Here is a 20,588-nt window from a genome sequence, read left to right on the forward strand (position 1 = left end):
AATAATCGCTCCAATACTTATCAAATTTGGCTTTCATTGGTTGCACCATTTTTCTTATGACCTCATCCTCACTAATGGAGAATTCTTTCAGCAAACATTCAATCCTCTAAATTTGCATAAAATATAAATTTGAAGTAGGATAAGATTGACCAGACATCAAGGTAGTAATTTTATAAAATGGATTTAGAAATTTACAGATTTCTCTTTCTCTTTTCCACTCTTCTTCCGACGGACAATCTCTGAAATTGTTATCCTTCAAAGAGAGTCTAACAAAACCACGCTCGCATCTCAAAGCACTCTCCAACATCAAGAAAGTATAATTCCATCTAGTAGGCACATCTAAGTTCACTCTAATGTCAGAAATTTCAAGTGACTTAAGAACATCTCTAAATTGGATAGCCCGTGCCTCCGATGCTCTCACATACTTGATACTCTCTCTGATATTATGAAAAGTAGAACTAGCAACCTTTAACCCATCTTGAACTATCAAGTTTAAGATATGAGCACAACACCTCATATGAAAAAAGTCCCCATTACACAATAACCCATCACTTAAAAGGAGATTTCGCTTGAGTAAAGTTTGCATGCTATCATTAGATGAAGCATTGTCTAAGGTTATTGAAAATATTTTCTTCTCTATTCCCGATTCAGATAACAACTCAAGCACTTTATTTGCTAATTGATGTCCCGTATGTGGAGGGGGCAAGTGAAAAAATGAGAGTATCTTAGAATTTAATTTCCATCGTGAATCAACATAATGGGCAGTCAAAGTCATATAACCCTTTGTTGTGCATGAAGTCCAAAGATCAGTAGTTAAACATATCCTACTTCGAAGTTTTTCTAACTGACATTTTAATTTTTCTTTTTCAGCAATATAAAATTTAAAAATATCAGCTACAGCAGTATTTCGAGAAAACATCTTAGCATCAGGATTCAAGTACTTAAAAACATCCCTAATTCTTCTATACTCAACAAATGAGAAAGGCAAATCATATTCTATGATTGCTATTGCAATTTTTTCACGAAAAATCATAGGATCAACTTGTCTAGCCCTTAACCTCCCAGCTTCATCAAGCATCATTTTTTCCAAATCATGAAATTTGGGAAGTTCATGACACACAGGGATATGTCGTCTCAATGTAGAGGTACCATGAGTACTATCCCACCTTTGTATTCTTTTCCACACCCTTTACATTTGCACCTTATTTTTCCATCTTCCCCAACTATTTTTATAAAGCTATCCCAGACATTAGATGTAGTTAACCGTTTTTTTTAGCATTTGACCCATCAATAGCAGCAGGTGGAATACTTACAAGAGGTGTCACTTGAGTTACTTCGGGCGAGACTTTGTCGTCAACAAGATCATCAAAGTCATCATCAGAGTCTGAGTCTGAGTACAAAAAAATTTGTTCTACCTTAGCATTTGGATCAACAATATCTCTTGCATAGTCATCCATAACTCCAAATTAAATCACTAACAAAAAATAAAAATACAGAATCAGATTAATTCTTATTATAACCCAAAATAACCCAGAACAAAATAGGATACATAAATATTGATGTTAGTGTCATACTATTCATCTAAATGTTGAGAACTTAAGATTTGTGAGAAAAGAAATAACATGCATATTTTATTATTAAGACAAGAACTGAAGAAAGTAATCTTACAATAGTTGGTTAAAAATTGATGAGTGTGATGACTGAAGGCTACGAAAACTAACGAAGAGTAGAAGCTGACTGAAGAATGGATGAGGTAATGAAAACTGAAGGGCTAACGGTGATGAGAGCCTCGCAAGGCTTTAATGGTGGGGATGCTCATCGATGACACCGACAAAGAAGTTACTGTCGCCGAAAGAAGGATGAACACATGCATAAATAATAAATTTGTGAAGCTGTGGTGCTGTGCAGAAGAATTAGGAATTTATGCTACTTTAGTGTGCTTTCTCTTTTTTCTTTGAACGTTTGCTCACTTGCTGTGTACAAGAAACGAAGATTGAAGAATTAGGGATTTACTAATTAGCATTTAGGGCATATGGTGATATGGATTATTGGATTATAGGCTGATGGGTATATGGGCATGGGCTATGGTTACTCTTGAGTGATTTTTCTTTTTCCTCTCATCCTTTGTACGTTACAATTTCTAGTGAGTGTTAGAGAGAGTTTTTTTTTTTATTTTGTACTCTTAGTCTTATATTGTATATGGGTTGGGTTCAAGGGTTTTTTTTTCTTCATAATATTGGACTATTGGTCTTTTTATTATTTTTGTACGGGTCGGGTTATTTTTTTTTCAATGATGCTTGGCGAAAATCTGAAATTTTGGTTTAAAAAAAAACCAAATTTTATGCGGGCGCCCATTTAGCCCGCGGGCTAGCCCATTTAACCCGCAATTCTTTTCGGGTTAATCGGGCTCAACCCGTTTAGCCCGAAATTTAAATGGGCCTAAATTAGAGGCAAAAGCCCGCCCATTTAAACGGGTAAACGGGCCAGTCCAATGGGCTTGGCCCATTTTGACGGCCCTACTTTTGAAAGACTTTTGAATATTGTTTTAAATGGGCAGTTTCCTCTTTCAGTAAAAGGATTTTAGATTTCTCTTTTATTGTAAATCATTGTTTTTGAAAAGAGGCATAAGACGGTTATTAATCACTGGTACGGTTTATCTTCACGTATCCTATTACAGTAATTCCCAAAAACCCTCTACTGAGAACCCTTTCGAGGATGATGTTCTCACCCCCTACATTTTCTCCTTTCAGGATATGGGCACAGAAGTCACGAAAAGTTTGTGTAGTTGTTGTTGAAATGCTCTGTATTGCTTTAGATTATTATTTATTGTACCCTCGCCTTTATCTTGATATATTCTGTAAGAGGGATAGGAATTGTATTGGATAATGTTTTGTAATATTATATATATATATATATATATATATATATATGGATGTACTCTTTATGTATTTCTGTAAGTTGTATGGTATGTATGGATGTACGTTGTATAGCAAAAGTATTTTTGGGAGCAGTTTTGTGGTTTAAAATTTTAAACAGGCTCATATTTTAGTAGTAAATAGTATAAGTGTCGTCGTAATGTCCGAGTTATCAGAGTAGCGCAGCCGGAAGCGTGAGCTTTGATAGTTAGGGTGTTACAGTAGGTGGTGAGAGACCATTGGTGAAAGTTACGTTAAGGTGGAGTAAGTGTAAAGTTACTCTAACGTGAATATGAGGTGAGAGAAACTAAGAGAAACTTAAGTGGAGGAGTTAATTAAAAAAAGATATTATTAAAAAAAATTAGACACCAAAATTCATGTTTTACCATTATATATTGTTATAAATAACTTCAAATTTTTAATGTTTATAAATATACCATGTATATTTTCATGTGATTAAACTGTCATTATTTCATAAAATATTTTTTTATTCATCATATTTATAATTATGTATTTATAGCCAAGAAGATGAAGAAGATGATGCACAAAAGTCTTCATCGATGTTATTTTATCACTCAATTTCTCAAATTAAAAATAGAATTAAGCACGTAATGAATATAATTTAAACATTAAGAAGATTTAATATGTAAAAAGTTATGATAAATTAATTTGTATAAGATAAAAATGATAAAATTTATAATAAAAAATATAAAAACTCAAATAAATAAAAATAAAATAAAAGAAATAAAAGAGATAGAGCACACTAATAGATAATAATGTATTATAGTTTATAAAAAAATAAACAGTAAAAATAATGCGTTGTGGGAGAGAAAAAAGTACTCCCAATTAAAAGAGTAATTGGTAAAAAATGATATTCTCTTCTAATACATATGACTTTTTAACGTGAATGTTATGAAATACAGAAATAGATAAAATAAAAAAATATAGGAATGAAATTGTACTTTTTTAATAAATAAAAAAATATTCATGATCATATAATTGATGGTGGGCATATAACTATTAGACAATAAATTGCAAGAAAATATTAATAGAAATATTAGATTTGATATTAAAATAAAAAAAAAGAAATATAAACCATGAATAAAAGAATAAAATTTAAAATCAAAATATTTAAGATCAAGAAAGAAAATGAAGAGAATATTTTTGGTAATCGACAACTCAAATATTAACGTGACAATAAATTGAATCAAATAACATATATTTAAATTAATTACATTAAATAATTGATATAATAAATTAAATAATTAGTTGGTTCAATAAAATAAGTTAAATAAAAAAATATATCTTATAAGTTATAAATATGTCATATAAAAATTACAACACTTTTAAAAATTATTATTTGAAATACATAAAATAAAAAATTTATGTAAATTAAAATAAAATTAATTTATTTATATCAGTCAAATCAAATAATTAATATAATTGATTAATTATAGATAATATGATCAAATAAATTATTAATTATGACACTCTTATATATTTTGATTAATGATTTTTTAAGATAAAAAATTAATACAAATTAAAACAAAATCATTCATTTTTTTCAATTAAATTAAATAGTTAATGTAATTGATTAGTTATAGTTTATGTGGTCAAACAAAAAATTAATAATTTGATATTTATTTCTATCAAATTGAATAAATCATAGTTGTCAGAAACGAACCGATCAGATTATTAATTTACTGATTTATTGGTTCAACCGATAAGTTACTGGTTAAACCGATAGAACTGGTTCTACGTAAATAAAAAATATAAAATAATCCAAAATCTAAAATTAAAATTTAAAATATATATCTTCACTAATATTTTAAAAACAATCAAATTTCAACAAATTACAATCAATAAGTTATAATTTAATTATTATTAAATAAGTATATAAAATTTTAGTATTTTTTCATAATAAAGATTTTTTAATTTTATTTTTATATTAAAGTAAATATTTTTTTAATAACTATTTAATTAGTTTATATTTATTATATTGTTATATATTATATGTATTTATTAAAAAATAATATTAATAAATATCATATAATCATAAAAAAATAATTATATTGTAATTAATAAAAATGTTTGATATTTTTTATTTATACATATTTAATAATATTTATATTAATAATTATGATTAATAAAAAATATAATTCATTTAAATATAAGTGAATATAAAATTAAAATAATATCTAAAAAAATTATTATACGTTTTTACTATATAATTAATAATTAGCATTTAAAATAATAAGAAAGAATGTAGCTTAGTGGCAAGGAAAGTATGTAGACACAAAGAAGACCTAAGTTCAAATTGCATTTTTATTAATTTTGGAATTTTCTCTCAAACGATTCAGTTTTCACTAGTTTTGGGCGATTTTCACCGGTTTTAACCGATTCTATTTCTTAAGTGGTTCAAAAATTAGACCGAACCGGTTAAAAATCTGGTTCACCAGTTTTTTGTCGAACCGGCCAACCAGTCCGATCCAATTCTTACCACTATAGAATAAATAAATAAATAAATAATACCTTCAAAATGTGCCGCATGAGCTATTCTATTAGTTAAAAAAAAATTTAATTTTAATAATATATAATAGATTAGAAAACTCAATAAAGATTAATCAAAGCAATAAAAAAGAATCAAATGCATTATTGAAGATTAAATGTGTATTTAGATGTCATTAACTGATAAAAAAATAATTTGTTTAAATAAAAATATTTTTAAAATTTTTAGCGTTTGTCAACTTTTTAAATAAAAAATATGAAAAATAAAAAATATTTTTTTTTAAAAGTTATAATTTTTCATTTTTCTAAAAACATCTTTTTACCTTAAAAAATATTTTAATATAATAAATAAATAAATAATTTTATATTATTATACTTAAACATAATTAATAACTAAAAAATTATTTTTATATGAGACACTCAAATACCAAATTATTTTTATTTTTTCAATTTTTTTAAAAATAATCCCAAACAAGCCCTAAATTATTCAATGCACAAGAAATGTCATGCATTAAACACCATCTTAGTCAATCATAAAGAAGGATATGCATAATTTAAATTGGATATCATTCACATACATGATCTGGGTTAAAAAAAAGTTGAAAAAATAAAATAAGAAGAGAGTGAGTGACGACACATCATTAGAAATCTTTTCTGACAAAATTAGTTTCAGTATAATAATAATAATAATAATAATAATAATAATAATAATAATAACTCATTTATATAAGAATGATTTACCTGAAAAATTATAAAACTTTTATAGATTTTTATGTGTTTATTAAATAATGAGAAGACTGATTCATCTGAAATTTTTAATAAAATCTAATATGAGATTGAAAAACAAAATAAAAAATATAAATTAGTTTGATGATTAAAAATAAAGCATTCAACTATTTGTTTTTCTTATTAGTATATATTACTCAGAAGTCAGAATTAGATTGAAGTGTACAAGGTAAACGACAAATGGGAGGTTTCATTGCCGTTGGATTTTTCCAGTTGAAGGACGAAACGCAAGATGTCGTTACGTTGCAAAATCAGAAAGCGCTCTCAGAAAAAAACACAAAGTGAAACGCTAAAAACGCGCGTGCACACGACAACCATACACACCAAAACGCAACGCATTGCACAACACACAAAAGCATAAGCCCTATCCTTCGAAAAATTTCAATTACATTACATTACAAAATTGTTTCTCACTGAACCCACGAATCGTTGTTACTTTGCAAATTCAACGCGAGTTTTGCACATTACGCTAACTCAACAATACTTTCTGTTTTTTGTTCCCTCCCTTTCCAATTTGATCCCAATTTGGCTCCTCCCATTTCCACATGTAAGCCATTTCTCTCTATTCGTTGGTTGTTTTTGAGTTTTTAGTTTTGTTTTTCGCTGAGTTGTTAACTTTTCCATTGTAGATTCTGTTCGCTTGTGTTAGATATTATTCTGATGAATTGTGATAGAATGTGGAATCTGTCTTGGATCCTGAACTTGGCACTTATCACAATTAAATTGAGTTTTATATCTGGGTTTACTAGAAACTAGCTTTTTATCACTTGTGGTGCCAACATTTGGGTTCTGAACCTGAAAGTTGTATTATTTATTTGCTTATTTTTGGTTTAAATTTTTGAAGAGGTGCATATTAGAAGTTGGAATAGAGAATTTGAGCTGGTTAGATGGAGGATGACAAGAGAAAGAAGAAAAACAGGAAGAAAAAGAACAAGCAAGGTAAGAATGTGGACAATGGAGTAGGAGATAAAGAAACTAAGATTGAGCAACTGGATGCTGCCGCAGGTGAGAAAATTGTAATAGTTGATTCAAATGGGGTGGGAGAAACAACAATTAGGGATCAGAATCTGGTGAATACTGAAAAGGATGAGCGTGCTGGTGTAACTGATGTTGCTGGTGAACAAAGTACAAATGTGGATGGTGGAACAGCAACTAGGGACAACGATCTGGTAAATAATGGCAAGGTTGATCATCCTGATATTTCTGAGACTGCTGATGAGCGAAGTACAAATGTGGTTGGAGGAACAGCAGTTAGGGATGAGGATCTGATAAATAATGGTAATGATGAGCCTGCTCATAATTTGGCAACACTAGATGAGCCAAGTAAGAATGTGGATTGGAGAGGGGTTGAGGAAAACCCAAACCTAGATCGGATTTCAGCGAAGAATGAAGAAGATGAGGGTACTCAACACTTGGAGTCTGCAGATGGCCAAAACAGAAATATGGTCATGGATTCAAATGGACACCTGCCAAATGGTAAAGAATGTGTAAGTTTTCTTTCAGTCAATTCAGATTTTTACATATGTTTTGAGGTTTTATGCTCACTGTTTAAGTGTGATATGTATATTTTGTAATGGTTCATTTTTCCATGAAAGGAATCCATGCTATTGTTGCCATCTTTTGTTGAAAAATATAACTTCAGTTTCAACCTGGTATTTCCTGATTCAGCTTTTTAATAGTGTTTCTAGGCATGTGCAGCTTTCCATTCAAGCTGTAAATGGCAAAGATCCTACAATGTCTCACTGTCGAGCACACTGAGTAACCTTGTCCTCATTAAATTGTATAGTTTCGTGCCATGTAATTTGTTTTCCTATTGATAAAGGTGATTTAACTCAACGCTATTGCTCTTGGAGCGATTATGATTGAACTATTAATGCTCACAAACAATATCAATCATGAAAACACAAAACACCCAATCATGAGACAGTACCCACTCTTTCCTTTTTCCAGCATTTTTTATCGTGATACTTATTCTTTCAATAAAAAAATAATTATGGACTGGTTGTATAACTGCTCATATAAAGTTGGATCTCCCGTTTCTCTGTCTGTTTCATACATACTAGCTGTCAAATCTGTATAACGTGAGTGCTTTTAGACATGAGCTTATTGGGTTATTGCCAAATAATTGAAACTACCATTTTGACAGGCCACCTCAGAAGAGGTATTTAAACTGGGAAATGAAAATGATATGCTCAAACAGAATTTGGTAAGATGTTACTAGAGTGTTATTTTCCATATATGCAGTGGTTTCTGTTACAGTTTCAGATATTTATTATGTATGGCTTGTATTTCCACAGGCCATTTCAGAAGAGACAATCAGGAAGCTGAAAGATGAGAACGATATGCTAATTCAGAAAGAGGTAACATTTCACCTGAGAAATTTCTTTCCTATGTCGACATTTTATAACATGTATATTGCATCACTCTACAGACCATATTAGGTGATAGAATAAGGAAATTACAAGAGGAAAATGATATACAGATTGAGAAAGAGGTAAAATTTTTATCTGGGAAATACCTGTTGTTCGTTTTATTGTTTCAATAGACTATGACATAGACAGTGTATCACTTCACAGACCATGTCAGAAGAGACGATCAGGAATTTGAAGGAAGTAAATGATACACATATTACACTACAGATCACATTAGAAGATACAATAAGGAAACTAAAAGAAGAAAATGATATACACAATCAGAAAGTGGTAAAATTTTTCTGGGAACCATCTTTTTATTTATTTTTATTATGTTTCAAAGTATTATGACATGAGCAATGGTATCACTCCACAGGTCATGTTAGAAGGGACAATCAGGGAATTAAATAAAAAAATTGATATGCATATTCGAAAAGAGGTAATATTTAATTTGAGAAATGTCTATTCTCTATTTTATTATGTCTCAATTATTTTATGACACAGTGTATCATTCCACAGGCCAAGTCAGAAGAGACCATCAAGAGATTAAAAGCAGAAAAAGATATGTCCTTTCAGAAAGTGGTAATATTTTGTACAAGAGTTATCTATCCAGTGTTATTGTGCTTGTGTTTCAACTTTTAATAACAAGTATAGCCTGCCATTACATAGGGCATGATGGAAGAGACAATTAGAAAATTGAATTCTGGAAATGACATCCATATGCAAAAAAAGGTAGTTTATTTTAATGTCATCTAAAGATCTGAGTGACATCTGTTAAATTGTTAATTATTAAATATTTATCTTGCAATTTCTTTAAAGTTTTAACACATAGTCTATCTTTCCACAGATTGAATTAGAAGATACTATTAGAAAATTAAAGGAACAACAGTATATGTATATGCAGAATGAGGTAACACTTTATCTATAAATAGCTTCCTAGGTTTGCGCCTTTTTGTTTCAATGTTTTATGACATGTAGAGATCATTCCACAGGCTATGTCAGAAGATGCAATTAGAAAATTAAAAGAAGAAAACGATATGCATTTGCAGATGGAGGTAACATCTTCCAAATTTTATCCAAATATTTTCATTCTTTCTTTAAATGTTTATCCTGCTTTTTAGCCAATCCAATCTATTTCTCTTAATGTGCGTACCCTGTTTTCAATCAGGCTGTATCAAAAGATACAATAAGAAGAATGAAGGAAGAAAATGATTTGCATATTCAGAAAGCAGTAAGTTACTTAAAAATGCAGCTGAGAGATTTTCTCAAGTATTCAAGTGTTTAAATCACAAACATTTTGATAATCTACAGACCATATCAGAGGATGCAATTAAAAAATTGAAAGAAGAATGTGATAAACACATTCAGAAAGAGGTAATATATTTAAGTTTTGTTAGAGAATGTTTAATATGAGTTTATATTATTGTGGCTTCATGTTTACCTTCTCAATAAGCTATCTTGAAAGAAATTTAAGAAAAATAGCTGAAACTAGGCTTGCTTTCTACATATGTAAATAAATTGCTTGTTTTTTTTTTATCATTTATTCGCTTCCCTTTCTGCACAGGTTACCTTGGAAGAGACCATCAATAAATTACAAAGTGAAAATGAATGGGAGAAGCAAAACCAGGTCATTGAATTTGAATTTACGGTTTAATGACTGTGTGGATAGCTCTCTTATCTTATTTGAATATTATTATTACTCTTATATATGTGTTTGGCTATTGACTGGCATGATTAACCTGACCCCCTGCAGGCTAGTTTGGAAATGAGAATTGCACAATTACAGAGTGAGAATAGTTCCTTACTTGAAAAAGAGGTGAAAGACTTAGTATTGTGTCCTTATAAGAGTTCGAGACTTAGTATTGTGTCCTTTTAAGAGTTCGGAGCGATGAGTCTGTGAAGTTATTAAGATTTTTCATATTTAATTTTGTATCATATTCAGGCTGGATTGGTGGAAAAGGCCACTCAGGTAGCCTTGGAAGAGACTATCAATAAATTAAAATGTGACAATGAATTGCACATACAAAAACAGATGAATCAATTTGAGTGAACAATTTTGACTAATATTTGGAATATTATTCTTATATGTGTTGCACTGCCGATTGCTGGCCTGGCATGCCTAACTGGATCACCTGCAGGTTGGTTTGGAAATGAGAATTGCACAGTTAGAGAGTGAGAAGAGTTCCTTGCTTCAAAAAGAGGTGAACGGCTTGAGAATTATTTTTCACTTCTAAAACTTGGGAGCATCGAATTTTAAGAACTAGTTGTTAAGATAATTCATTTCCTGTATTGTTTTTCATTTTTCAGGTTGGATTGGTGGAAGAAACCAAGCGGTTGCTGTGTGAAAAAGAAATTTTGAGCCTTAAAGTGGTACAAATTGCTCCATCAACTTTGTCATTTTCTGCTCTTATTTTTTTAATGGAAGTTGGCTGATGGTTTAATTCTGACATACCTTTTTCCACAGGAGAGTTTACTGGAAAAAATTAATCTTCTTGAGAGTGATTTGAGTTCCTTTGTTGAGAAAGAGGTAACAGCAAGATTATTCTCCCATATGTTATTGCATTGAAATTAGCATTGCTAATGACTTGGGCTTTCTTATGTTAAATTAGTTTTTTAAATTATCTTAGCAACATCAGTAGGTTGCTGATCTTTATATGCTAATGAATGACATCTATTAGCATTAATTCTGTGTCGGACAATGAAATTAGTTACTGTTAAGGCACTTCATCATGTTAAATGAATAGGGTTATGTTATAATAATATTTTAAAAACACTGTTTCACAATTGTTTCCCCTGGTAGAAACTACTATTGTACTTATAAAGTGATAGTTTTTATATAATAGGGTCAACGATTGGCCAGCAAACTCATCTTACATGTGATATTCAGTGCTCTGGCATCCTTATCGTGCTGTTACTTGTTATAAAGAAACTGATAGAAACCGCAGAGAACAAACAAAAGAAAATGATAATTGTATTTCTCGCTACCTCTTCCTAATATTAAAGATTCAGTGAAGAGGAATTTGGAAGAAAAGTAAGGGGGAAAAAGGCAATAGGAGAAAGTAAAAATACAGAGCACCATGGAGCAGCTATATTCTTCCAATTCCCTGCCAAAATTACGGTCTACTCTGCCACACTCTCATGTCCCTATAAATATCCCGTTTCCCCTCAAAACAGTTTTGCTCATTCACCGCATCATCACATTCCTCATGCACCTATTGGCCAGCTCAGCAGTTAGTTACCAACACTCATATCCCTGTAAAATACCCTTGAACCTGTTTCTTTAAACTTTAATTCCATTAGGAGCTCTGTCCTTAACAGAAATACTTGTTTAGTTAAAATTTTCAGAACAGAAATTATGTTTACCTCTGACCTTTATACGATGTCATCCTAATCCATACAATTGTGCTGAATTTTCTGTTTATTGTGATTTGTGAATGACACTTAGCGGAGGAAGTCATGTGTTTTGTTTACAGAAATCAACTAAAGAAGATATTTCAAACCTGAATGGAAAGATTACCATGTTCCAAGGACAGGTATGTACTGTACCTTATGCACATATCTGAATATTTCTTGTTGAATAACCTAGTGAACAAGTATTGTACTAGTATTTTTAGGAATTCTTATCATGATTTTTTGGGAGTTGTGTAGCTCAATTGAGACATTAGCTTGTAGTATAACTATTGAGTGAGCTGCCCTTGCAAGTGAGCCCCCCTGATTTGCTAAAGCTCTGTAGCCTCTGTTCCAAAATGAATTTATTGACTTTGAATTTGGATGGCTATGAGAAAATTAAAAACATGCATATGTATATTGATTATATTCAGATTAAAAACATTTGTGAAGCTAATAATGATAATAATATTAATATGGTTTAGGGTTTGGTCATGTACATTTTATAAAAGTGTGTTAATTCTGATATGGAAATTAAAAACAAAGTTTGGCAGGTGGCTGAGTTGGAACATTTCAAGAACAATCTTTTGCTAGAAAATCAGCAACTGGGGGAAAATGTTTCAAGTCTTCAAACAACAATTCAGAACCTTGAAAACAGCTCATCTTTCCGCTCAGCTGATGCATCTGTAAAGGTTTATTTTTTGTCTAGTTTCTTGGATATAGTATAGAATACTATACAAGTTTTATGGGCCTTAATTACTTTTCAAAAGGAGGAGAGGATCACTGATACTTGTCTGCATCAGAAATGATCTTTAATGTTTTAATATTTGATACTTAAAAGTTTACTTGAGACTGCTGTCTAATGGTCGATGACTGCCTATATTCAAATGATATAGCACCCAAATGGTTGTGGCTGTGTTTGGTAAGTGTTTCAGTACCAAAATATATAGACATTGAAACTAAGATAAGGCAAAAGTGGTATTTGTTCTCGTTCCCAGTTCTAGGACAAAAATTAAGCAAATTTTGTTCAAGGACAGATATTTTTCTTGTTTTTATATGTTTCCTTAAAACAAGTTTGTGTCTCCCAATGTTTATGCATTTCTGTCCCTAAGGTAGTTACCAACTTACCAAATGGGGCCATATAGACCTATCAACTGTGTGAACTGTGGTTCAAGTCGGGGGAGGAGGGAAACTCCTCAATTGCTTGGCTATTTATGTCTGATTATATTTAGCTTAATGGTGGACAGGAAAGTGCTTCTGAAAATGAGGAGTTGAAGTCTCAAATTGAAGCAGCTTGTACGTTGGTGGAGAAATTGGTGCTGGAGAATGCCGAACTTGTTGAGAAGGTAATGTGCCTTGTTCTTTTTGGATTTTTTAAGAGAGCATTGCTGATGACTTACTAGAAGATTCGGTTTAATAGTAGTATATTAGATTGACCGGGTAAGATGTAGATACTAATGCATTCTTTGTCCATTGTTTTTTCCTCAGATTAACATGTTGTATGTTGAGCTGGATCGACACAATGCAGAAGTTGGAGTTTCTGGAGGAGCTGGACCTGATTCAATTAATGTGTTTCCTCATTCTGATGGGGTGGCTTCTGATACAACCGAATCTGCAGAGGTTAAGTCTGTATCAGCTCAGGAGTCAGGTTCATTGCAAGAGACAGTGATGAATGATCGTGATTATATCAATGGCGAGCAAGCTGTTGGGTTAACTCCGAACTCATCATCGTTATCTGATGACACTGGAGAAATTGTGCAGATCCCATTGGATGACAATGAAGTACATGAACTGGAACCGCAGGATGCTGAAATTGTGGAACAGGATAGTGTGCCACTAATGGATGCTCCCCTTATTGGTGCACCGTTTCGACTGATATCATTTGTTGCTAAGTATGTTAGTGGTGAGGATTTGGTTAACCAAAACTCTTCAAACACCACCATTCATTGAATTTCTAACACTGGGTGAAGCAGGCAGTATACTTATTCTTTTTGGTCTTGAATAGGCATTAACATCACACTAGGCAGAAAATACTAATAGGTTTGGCCTAAATTGGGGGCCATTTTAATATATGTGTGACAAATTTTTTGAACATTTAGAAATATGTTACAGGGGAAGAGTATACTTATATCTTTATGTTGTGTATTCATGCTTCAGCATGGCATCATGAATAAGACAATAGTACCTGTGATGATGACACTGCTGTAATTCCTCAACTCTTGTGATGAAGTGATGATTAGGTTTTTGAATACATTGCAATATTTTATTCCACTTGTATTGTCATTGATGAACCGATTTCCAACAGAAAACAATAGTATCTTCTCCAGGTTTAACTAAGATAGGAAGATAATTTTTTTATTTTAATAGATGCTAATTCACTAAATCACAGAACTTCCAAGTTTTATCTTGACAATAGATTTTGTCATATTATTTAAATATGGTATAAGACATTAAACTAAAGCAATCATGAGAAGATAAAAGAAAATGGTAAGAATGAATCAAAACAAATAATAATAAAGAAAGAAATGGGGAGATGCTCAAACATGCAAGTAATTTTCTAACTTAGAACTTATTGTTTTAGTTCATTTGTTTCTATAAGCATTAGGAAAGTATCTAGGTAATTTATGCTAACTCCTAAAACATAATGCCATGTTGCCATTATATATTCAGTAGTATGGAATGAAATCATGAGTTCCCTTGAACTTGTCTGATAATGATGTCTGGTTCTAAGAATAGGATCCTATGATTTCTTCAATAACCCTTACAACTTCCTCCATTGAGGGTCTTGTGTCAGGAACCATTGCAACACATGCCATTGAAAGTTGCAGCATTTGCACCAATTCTTCCTCAATATTTGGATACCTCATTAGCTCAAGATCAAACACTTCAGCAGTCCATTCCTCTCTAACAACAGATTGAACCCACCTCGGAAGATCAATCGGATCATCATGTCCTGAATACTGAATCGGTGTTTTGCCGGTCAACATCTCGAGAAGGAGAACCCCAAAGCTGTACACATCAGATTTTTGTGTGGATTTTTGGGTCTCAATAACCTCGGGGGCTCGATATCCAGGACTCCTAAAGGAGCCTGAGAAACTCGCTAGAGGAGCTAAGCCGAAATCCAATATGCAGCCTTGTAGATCACCTAAGAGTAGCACATTAGATGATTTTATATTGCCATGGACAAATTTCCTTCCACTTGCAGAATGAATATGAGCAACACCCTTAGCAGCTCCAAGCATTATCTTCAATCTGGTGTCCCAATCTAGTGGAGTTCTTCCAGTTTCCCTTGTTCCTATCATAATTTTTAACAAGGTTTAGATGAAAAAGGCATAACCAGCAAAATGGAAATGTATGTTAAAAATAGTAAGAATTAAAAAGATATAGTAAGAATCCTTGACAACAGTCATGGTAGTTGTTTGATTGAATGAGGTGCTATGAAAAACTTACTCATCCAAATATTAATAATCATGACATGACATTATCATTCTGGCAAGTAAAATTTCTGTCTTTGACTCAAGTTCTTAAAAAAAAAAATTCTAGTGAGTTAGATATCCATTATTACCAATAAAACCTGAATTTTTTATAGTTGTCTTTTGATGTAGCCATTAAAATTTAAATCTATCTAATGCTAATGTTTTGTAACGATAAAATTAGTCATAAAAAATAATAAACGATAGAATAACTCATTTTTTGTGTACTCACCTGATACTCATCACTTTATTGACAAAGAATAAGTGACTCACTCTATATATTATCTTACCATATGTTGAATTTCATGTAGTTACACAAAAATGAATCATGCAAAACATTTAAGAAAAAGAAAAAGCTATGTAAACCATAATGGAACCTTATTAAGAATATGAAATCAAAAGGAAAGCTATGATATTGTATTTTCAAGTGATTACACAAAAATGAGTCATGCAAATATTTAAGAAAAGAAAAAGTTATGTAAAATTTTCATCATTGAACCTTATGAATATGAAATCAAAAGAAAAGTTCATAATAACATTAAATTACCATGCAATAACTTGGAAAAGCTTCCAAATGGTAGGTAATCATAAACCACTAGCTTCTCATCCTTGGAATAATAGTAAGCACTAAATGGAACAACATTTGGATGCTGATCAAGCTTTTGCACAGTTTCCATTTGCTGTTCAAATTCTCTCTTCCCAATTGCAGCTTCCTTCAGCCTCTTAACAACAACTACTGTCCCTTCTTCCAAGATTGCCTTATAAGTTGTTCCACAACTTCCCTTACCAAGAACTTCAGCTGAAGCTCTCAACAAATCCTCAAGATCAAAGTTATAAGAACACCCTCCGAAAAATACCAACTTGTTCTTCTCAGGTTCTTGCACACCACTCCCAAAATCCTCCCTAAGCTTCTCATCAAGTTTACTTTCTTTTGGTGCCTCATTTTGTTCACCAACTCTCTTAAGAAAACACAACACCAACATCAAAACTAGTAGAAAAAGTAGTCCGAAACCTCCCAAAGCGGCCGCGATCACCACCCCGAGAATCGGCCTCTTCTTGGAAACATAACTTGAATTTTGAGATACTATTATTGGAGACAACATTGGACTACTAAGAGGACTTGATGAGGAACATTGTTTTGTCAAAGGTGGTCCACATAGCATCAAATTCCCATCAAATGATGAAGATTGAAACCTATGAAATGCTAAAGGAATTGAACCATTAAGGTTGTTAAAGCTCAAATCCAAATCCTTAAGACTAGGAAGGGTTACATTAGGAATAGGCCCTATAAGTGAATTGTTCTTGAGGAACAAACCAGTTAGATTAGTCAAATTTTGGATTGAGTCTGAAATTTGTCCTGTGAAAGAGTTATGTGACAAATCAAGAAGCACAAGCTTAGGTGGAAGAAAATTTGGAAATTCACCTGAGAAATTGTTATGTTGAAGATATAGAAACCTTAGGGCATGAAGGGCAAGAATGTCATTTGGGATTTTGCCACTCAATGTGTTAGACCTTAGACTAAGACTTGTGAGACCATTGAGCTTGCCAATTGTGTTTGGTGGCAGAGAACCTCTCAAACCAACACCTGGTAGCCTCAGTGAAATTACATTTGTGCCCTTGGGATTGCAGGTAACTCCATTCCATGAATTGCACATTGAAGTGTTCATGTTCCAATTCACCTTTTTGCCATGGTGAAATGCTGATGCAAAATCAAGGAGTGCTTGCTTTTCTGAATGTAGATCAGATATTGTAGTTTGAGGGAAGAGAAGAAGAACAAGAACAAGAATCTGAATCAGAAGCAGAAAATCTTGTTCTATGAAAATGTTTGAATGTTGTAGCATCATCAAGTTCAGTGACTCCACCACTTGGTTAATTTCCCTAACAATGTGAGATTCAAAAACATTAGCACATTGATCATATTCAAACTCATATGAAGTAAAATGTAACCATGAATTCACAGCTATAACAACACATTGAACACATTACATATATTTGTTCTGCAATTTATATACAATATATATTGATACAAAGAAAATGAACTTACTTAAAATGAAGTTGGAAAGAAGAATAATATATTTGAAGAAAATTAGAATGCAAATAAGTAACAAGAAACAGTGCTGAGAAATGAAAACCTTTTTAAAAAATAATATCAATTTAAAAGGAAAATCAAGTTTGGAAGTTGGAAGTTGGAAGTGGCAGCAGAAGAGGAAGAGTCACAGAATGGACTTTGAGGGAATGTTAAGTGATATGGAAATTAAATAAATATAATGTCATTTGGACTTGGAAGAAAGCAATGCCTTTTATTATTATTATTATTATTATTATTATTATTATTATTATTATTAACCATACTAAGTGTATAATAATAAAGATTAGCTATTGATATAAAATATATACTCAAATATAAAATATAAATTGAAAATAACTTAAATAATATGATGATTTTTTTCTAAGAAAGCAATGGCTTTTATTTTTTATTATTATTATTATTATTTCTAACTTTTTTTTATTGATTTTTTGTGCACATAGTATTTTTTATTATTTATTTATTTTGTTAAGGCATTGTTTGGTTAGGTTGTCCATTGGTGGTGGTGAGAGCAAATCTTTAACGGCATTATTATTTACTTCATGAACACGCCAAAAATGCCTCACACATCCACCACGTAGATAATTAGATACAGAGAAAGAAAAGGTTATTAATAAAAAGGGTACTACAATAGTATAGTACTATTTATTTTCTAATTTATTATCTTATGCTATAGTTTTTTATATGAATAGTGTTTAGCTTTTGGTTTTCTTGTTTATGGTTTGGGAGGCACACATTCAACGTTTATAAACTCAGCTTCAAGTTCAAGCCGCCTTCATATTTATTCGGCCACCCTAGCTAGCTATTTGTTAAGTGCATAGCCTTTTTTTTTTGGGTAACTTAAGCGCATAGTTATTAATGTCACCAATGATGGTATGACGAATTAAAAGATTTTATTGCATAAATATGATTCATTGATTAATATATTAACTAGATTAAGAAAGGCTAAACTACAAAATACACTCAAATTATTTTTTTATAAAAGCATTCTCAAATTTTGCTATCAAAAAAAATATTTTTAAATTATTTAAAAATATGACAAAAAAAAAAAAATATATATATATATATATATATATATATATTCGTAATAATGAAGACGTTTTATGTTAATCGAAAATTAGTAATATAGTAAATGGAGTTTCTTATGGGACAAATGAAACTTAGGCATTAACAAGTGAGTCACAACATATTTTTTTTTATTGTTGGAATATGTCTCTGATCCCAATTGAGTATTTTTTTTTTTAAATAATGTTAGGAAATTAAGATAATTTCAGTAAAAAATCAGCCAAATATTTTTGGGTGAATCCAAAATCTCTATTAAATAATGCTATGTATTAGGATGTTTTTTTTCTTTGTAAATTGGATGGTTATGAATCTATTTTCTGATTTATCATGTTTTAGGCATTTGGAGAGGAAAATGAGGGTGAAGAGAGAAAAGCTAATTGAATCAGTTTCCGTGACTTACGTTGCAATAATACTGAACGTATCTCCTCCTAATTTGAATGTAATAAAACATTTAATAACCAATATTTTAAATCATAAATAAATAAAATTAATTACTATATTTATAATTAATTAAGTTGTTCTATTTTTGGCTGATTTAGAGTTAATTCCATATACTTTTCTTTTCTTTTTTTACATTTTTCAAATTATTTAACAGTATTTTTATCGATAATCTAATTTAAAGATACTTTTGTCAATGCTAAAATAATTTGAGTGCATCTTTTATAGTTTACCGGTTTAAAAGAAAACTTCTATTATTAGTTGTTAGAAAAATTATGTTGTTACAATGACGCACATTATCGTTGATAATAGTTCATAATTAATTAGTTTTATAGTAATTAATAACTACTAGTAATTAAATTATACTAAAAGTAGTTTATTGTATAGAAGATGCAAAATAAAATATTTTTTAAATTATTTCGAATTAATTTTTTTGTTTCTAAATATTTTTAAAATTAAAAACTAAAATATTTATTTTTTGATTATTTTATCTTTATTAATATTGACATCATATATATTTAATAAATAAAAAATAGATTAATTAAATGTTGTATCTATTATTAATACACTAACATTGCTAATAATGAGCCTAGATAGTTTAAATTGTGGATCTCGATGAAGGTAAGGTAAGGCATGGGATTTCAAACCGTTTTCTCATCTTCCTATGAATTGAGTCTTGACCACTGCCTCAGTTAAAGTCAATACAAATTTTGATTTGCTACATAAACCCCCCTATAAGTTTTTGAGCTTGGTTCTTGTTTCGGATCACGTACACAGAAGTTCTCGAAGAAATATAATAAAATAATTAATTTCATTTAAGTCAATTTATTTCTGATGGAAAAAAAAAGATTTAAATTCTCTAAAGTTTGAATTTCACTTTAGACAATAAAGTGTAATTTTTTATTATTTATTTTATAAGTAGGACCAAAAATAAATATGAGAGAGAAACTATTCAAAAATAAAAAATCACATTTTATCTTTTAAAGTACAAATTTAAAATTTAGAAGATTCAAATTCAAAAAAAAAAGAAAGATAAAAGGCTTTTCATAATAGTAATAGTAAAATAGTATTAAGTTTTAGTTAGCAGTAAAATATATATTAAAATTACTAATTGAAAAAATATTTGCAAATAAACTTTAAGTTTTTAGTATATTTATCAAAATAAAAAATTTAAAAATTTTATAATAATAATTTTAACATGAAAAAAGTTACATGTATTTATACTGTTTACATTGTTTCATCAAAGAAAAATGAAAGAAAATTAAAAATTAATTGATATTATTCTTTTTTTCACTTTAAATAGAATAATAGATCTAATCACCCCAAAAAATAGAATAATAGATCCAATACAAAATGCTTTTCAATCTTGGAGATTTTCTTTTTTGAAAAAACTACCATTTATACCCATGAATTTTGTGACCGCTGACAAAAGTACCCATCAAACAAGAAAACTAACGTTGTACCCATGAAAGATGAATTCCGTGTGACAATAGTATCCAAACCGTGATTTTTCGTTGAC

General features: G+C 30.5%; 2 protein-coding genes across 6 annotated transcripts; one reads left to right on the forward strand and one right to left on the reverse strand.

Moving 5' to 3' along the window:
• The first annotated feature begins 6,527 nt into the window (after window positions 1-6,527).
• LOC107639724 (uncharacterized) lies at window positions 6,528-14,278 on the forward strand. Of its 5 annotated transcripts, none has more exons than XM_016343296.3 (22): window positions 6,528-6,756; window positions 7,054-7,696; window positions 8,356-8,415; window positions 8,507-8,569; window positions 8,641-8,703; window positions 8,786-8,911; window positions 8,997-9,059; window positions 9,140-9,202; window positions 9,290-9,352; window positions 9,468-9,530; window positions 9,613-9,675; window positions 9,789-9,851; window positions 9,932-9,994; window positions 10,185-10,247; window positions 10,374-10,436; window positions 10,759-10,821; window positions 10,928-10,990; window positions 11,085-11,147; window positions 12,094-12,153; window positions 12,562-12,699; window positions 13,255-13,353; window positions 13,496-14,278. In XM_016343296.3, the coding sequence occupies exons 2-22, from the start codon at window positions 7,097-7,099 to the stop codon at window positions 13,955-13,957; spliced, it is 2,427 nt and encodes an 808-aa protein (XP_016198782.1). In that variant the 5' UTR covers window positions 6,528-6,756; window positions 7,054-7,096; the 3' UTR covers window positions 13,958-14,278. The 5 variants fall into 5 exon arrangements, with proteins under 5 accessions (XP_016198782.1, XP_088339322.1, XP_088339320.1 ...); XM_088483196.1 differs by having other exon boundaries at window positions 7,054-7,685; XM_088483194.1 differs by having other exon boundaries at window positions 6,530-6,756; window positions 12,562-12,693.
• Window positions 14,279-14,523: 245 nt separating this feature from the next.
• On the reverse strand, window positions 14,524-17,692 carry LOC107639725 (putative inactive receptor kinase At5g58300). Its single transcript, XM_088483197.1, has 3 exons — window positions 17,613-17,692; window positions 16,028-17,358; window positions 14,524-15,302 (listed from the first exon to the last, which is right to left on the reverse strand). The coding sequence occupies exons 2-3, from the start codon at window positions 17,322-17,324 to the stop codon at window positions 14,734-14,736; spliced, it is 1,866 nt and encodes a 621-aa protein (XP_088339323.1). The 5' UTR covers window positions 17,325-17,358; window positions 17,613-17,692; the 3' UTR covers window positions 14,524-14,733.
• Window positions 17,693-20,588: the final 2,896 nt, after the last annotated feature.

This window comes from Arachis ipaensis, chromosome B4 (genome assembly GCF_059453495.1).
Source record: "Arachis ipaensis isolate K30076 ecotype BB chromosome B4, ASM5945349v1, whole genome shotgun sequence".
Lineage (NCBI taxonomy): Eukaryota > Viridiplantae > Streptophyta > Magnoliopsida > Fabales > Fabaceae > Arachis > Arachis ipaensis.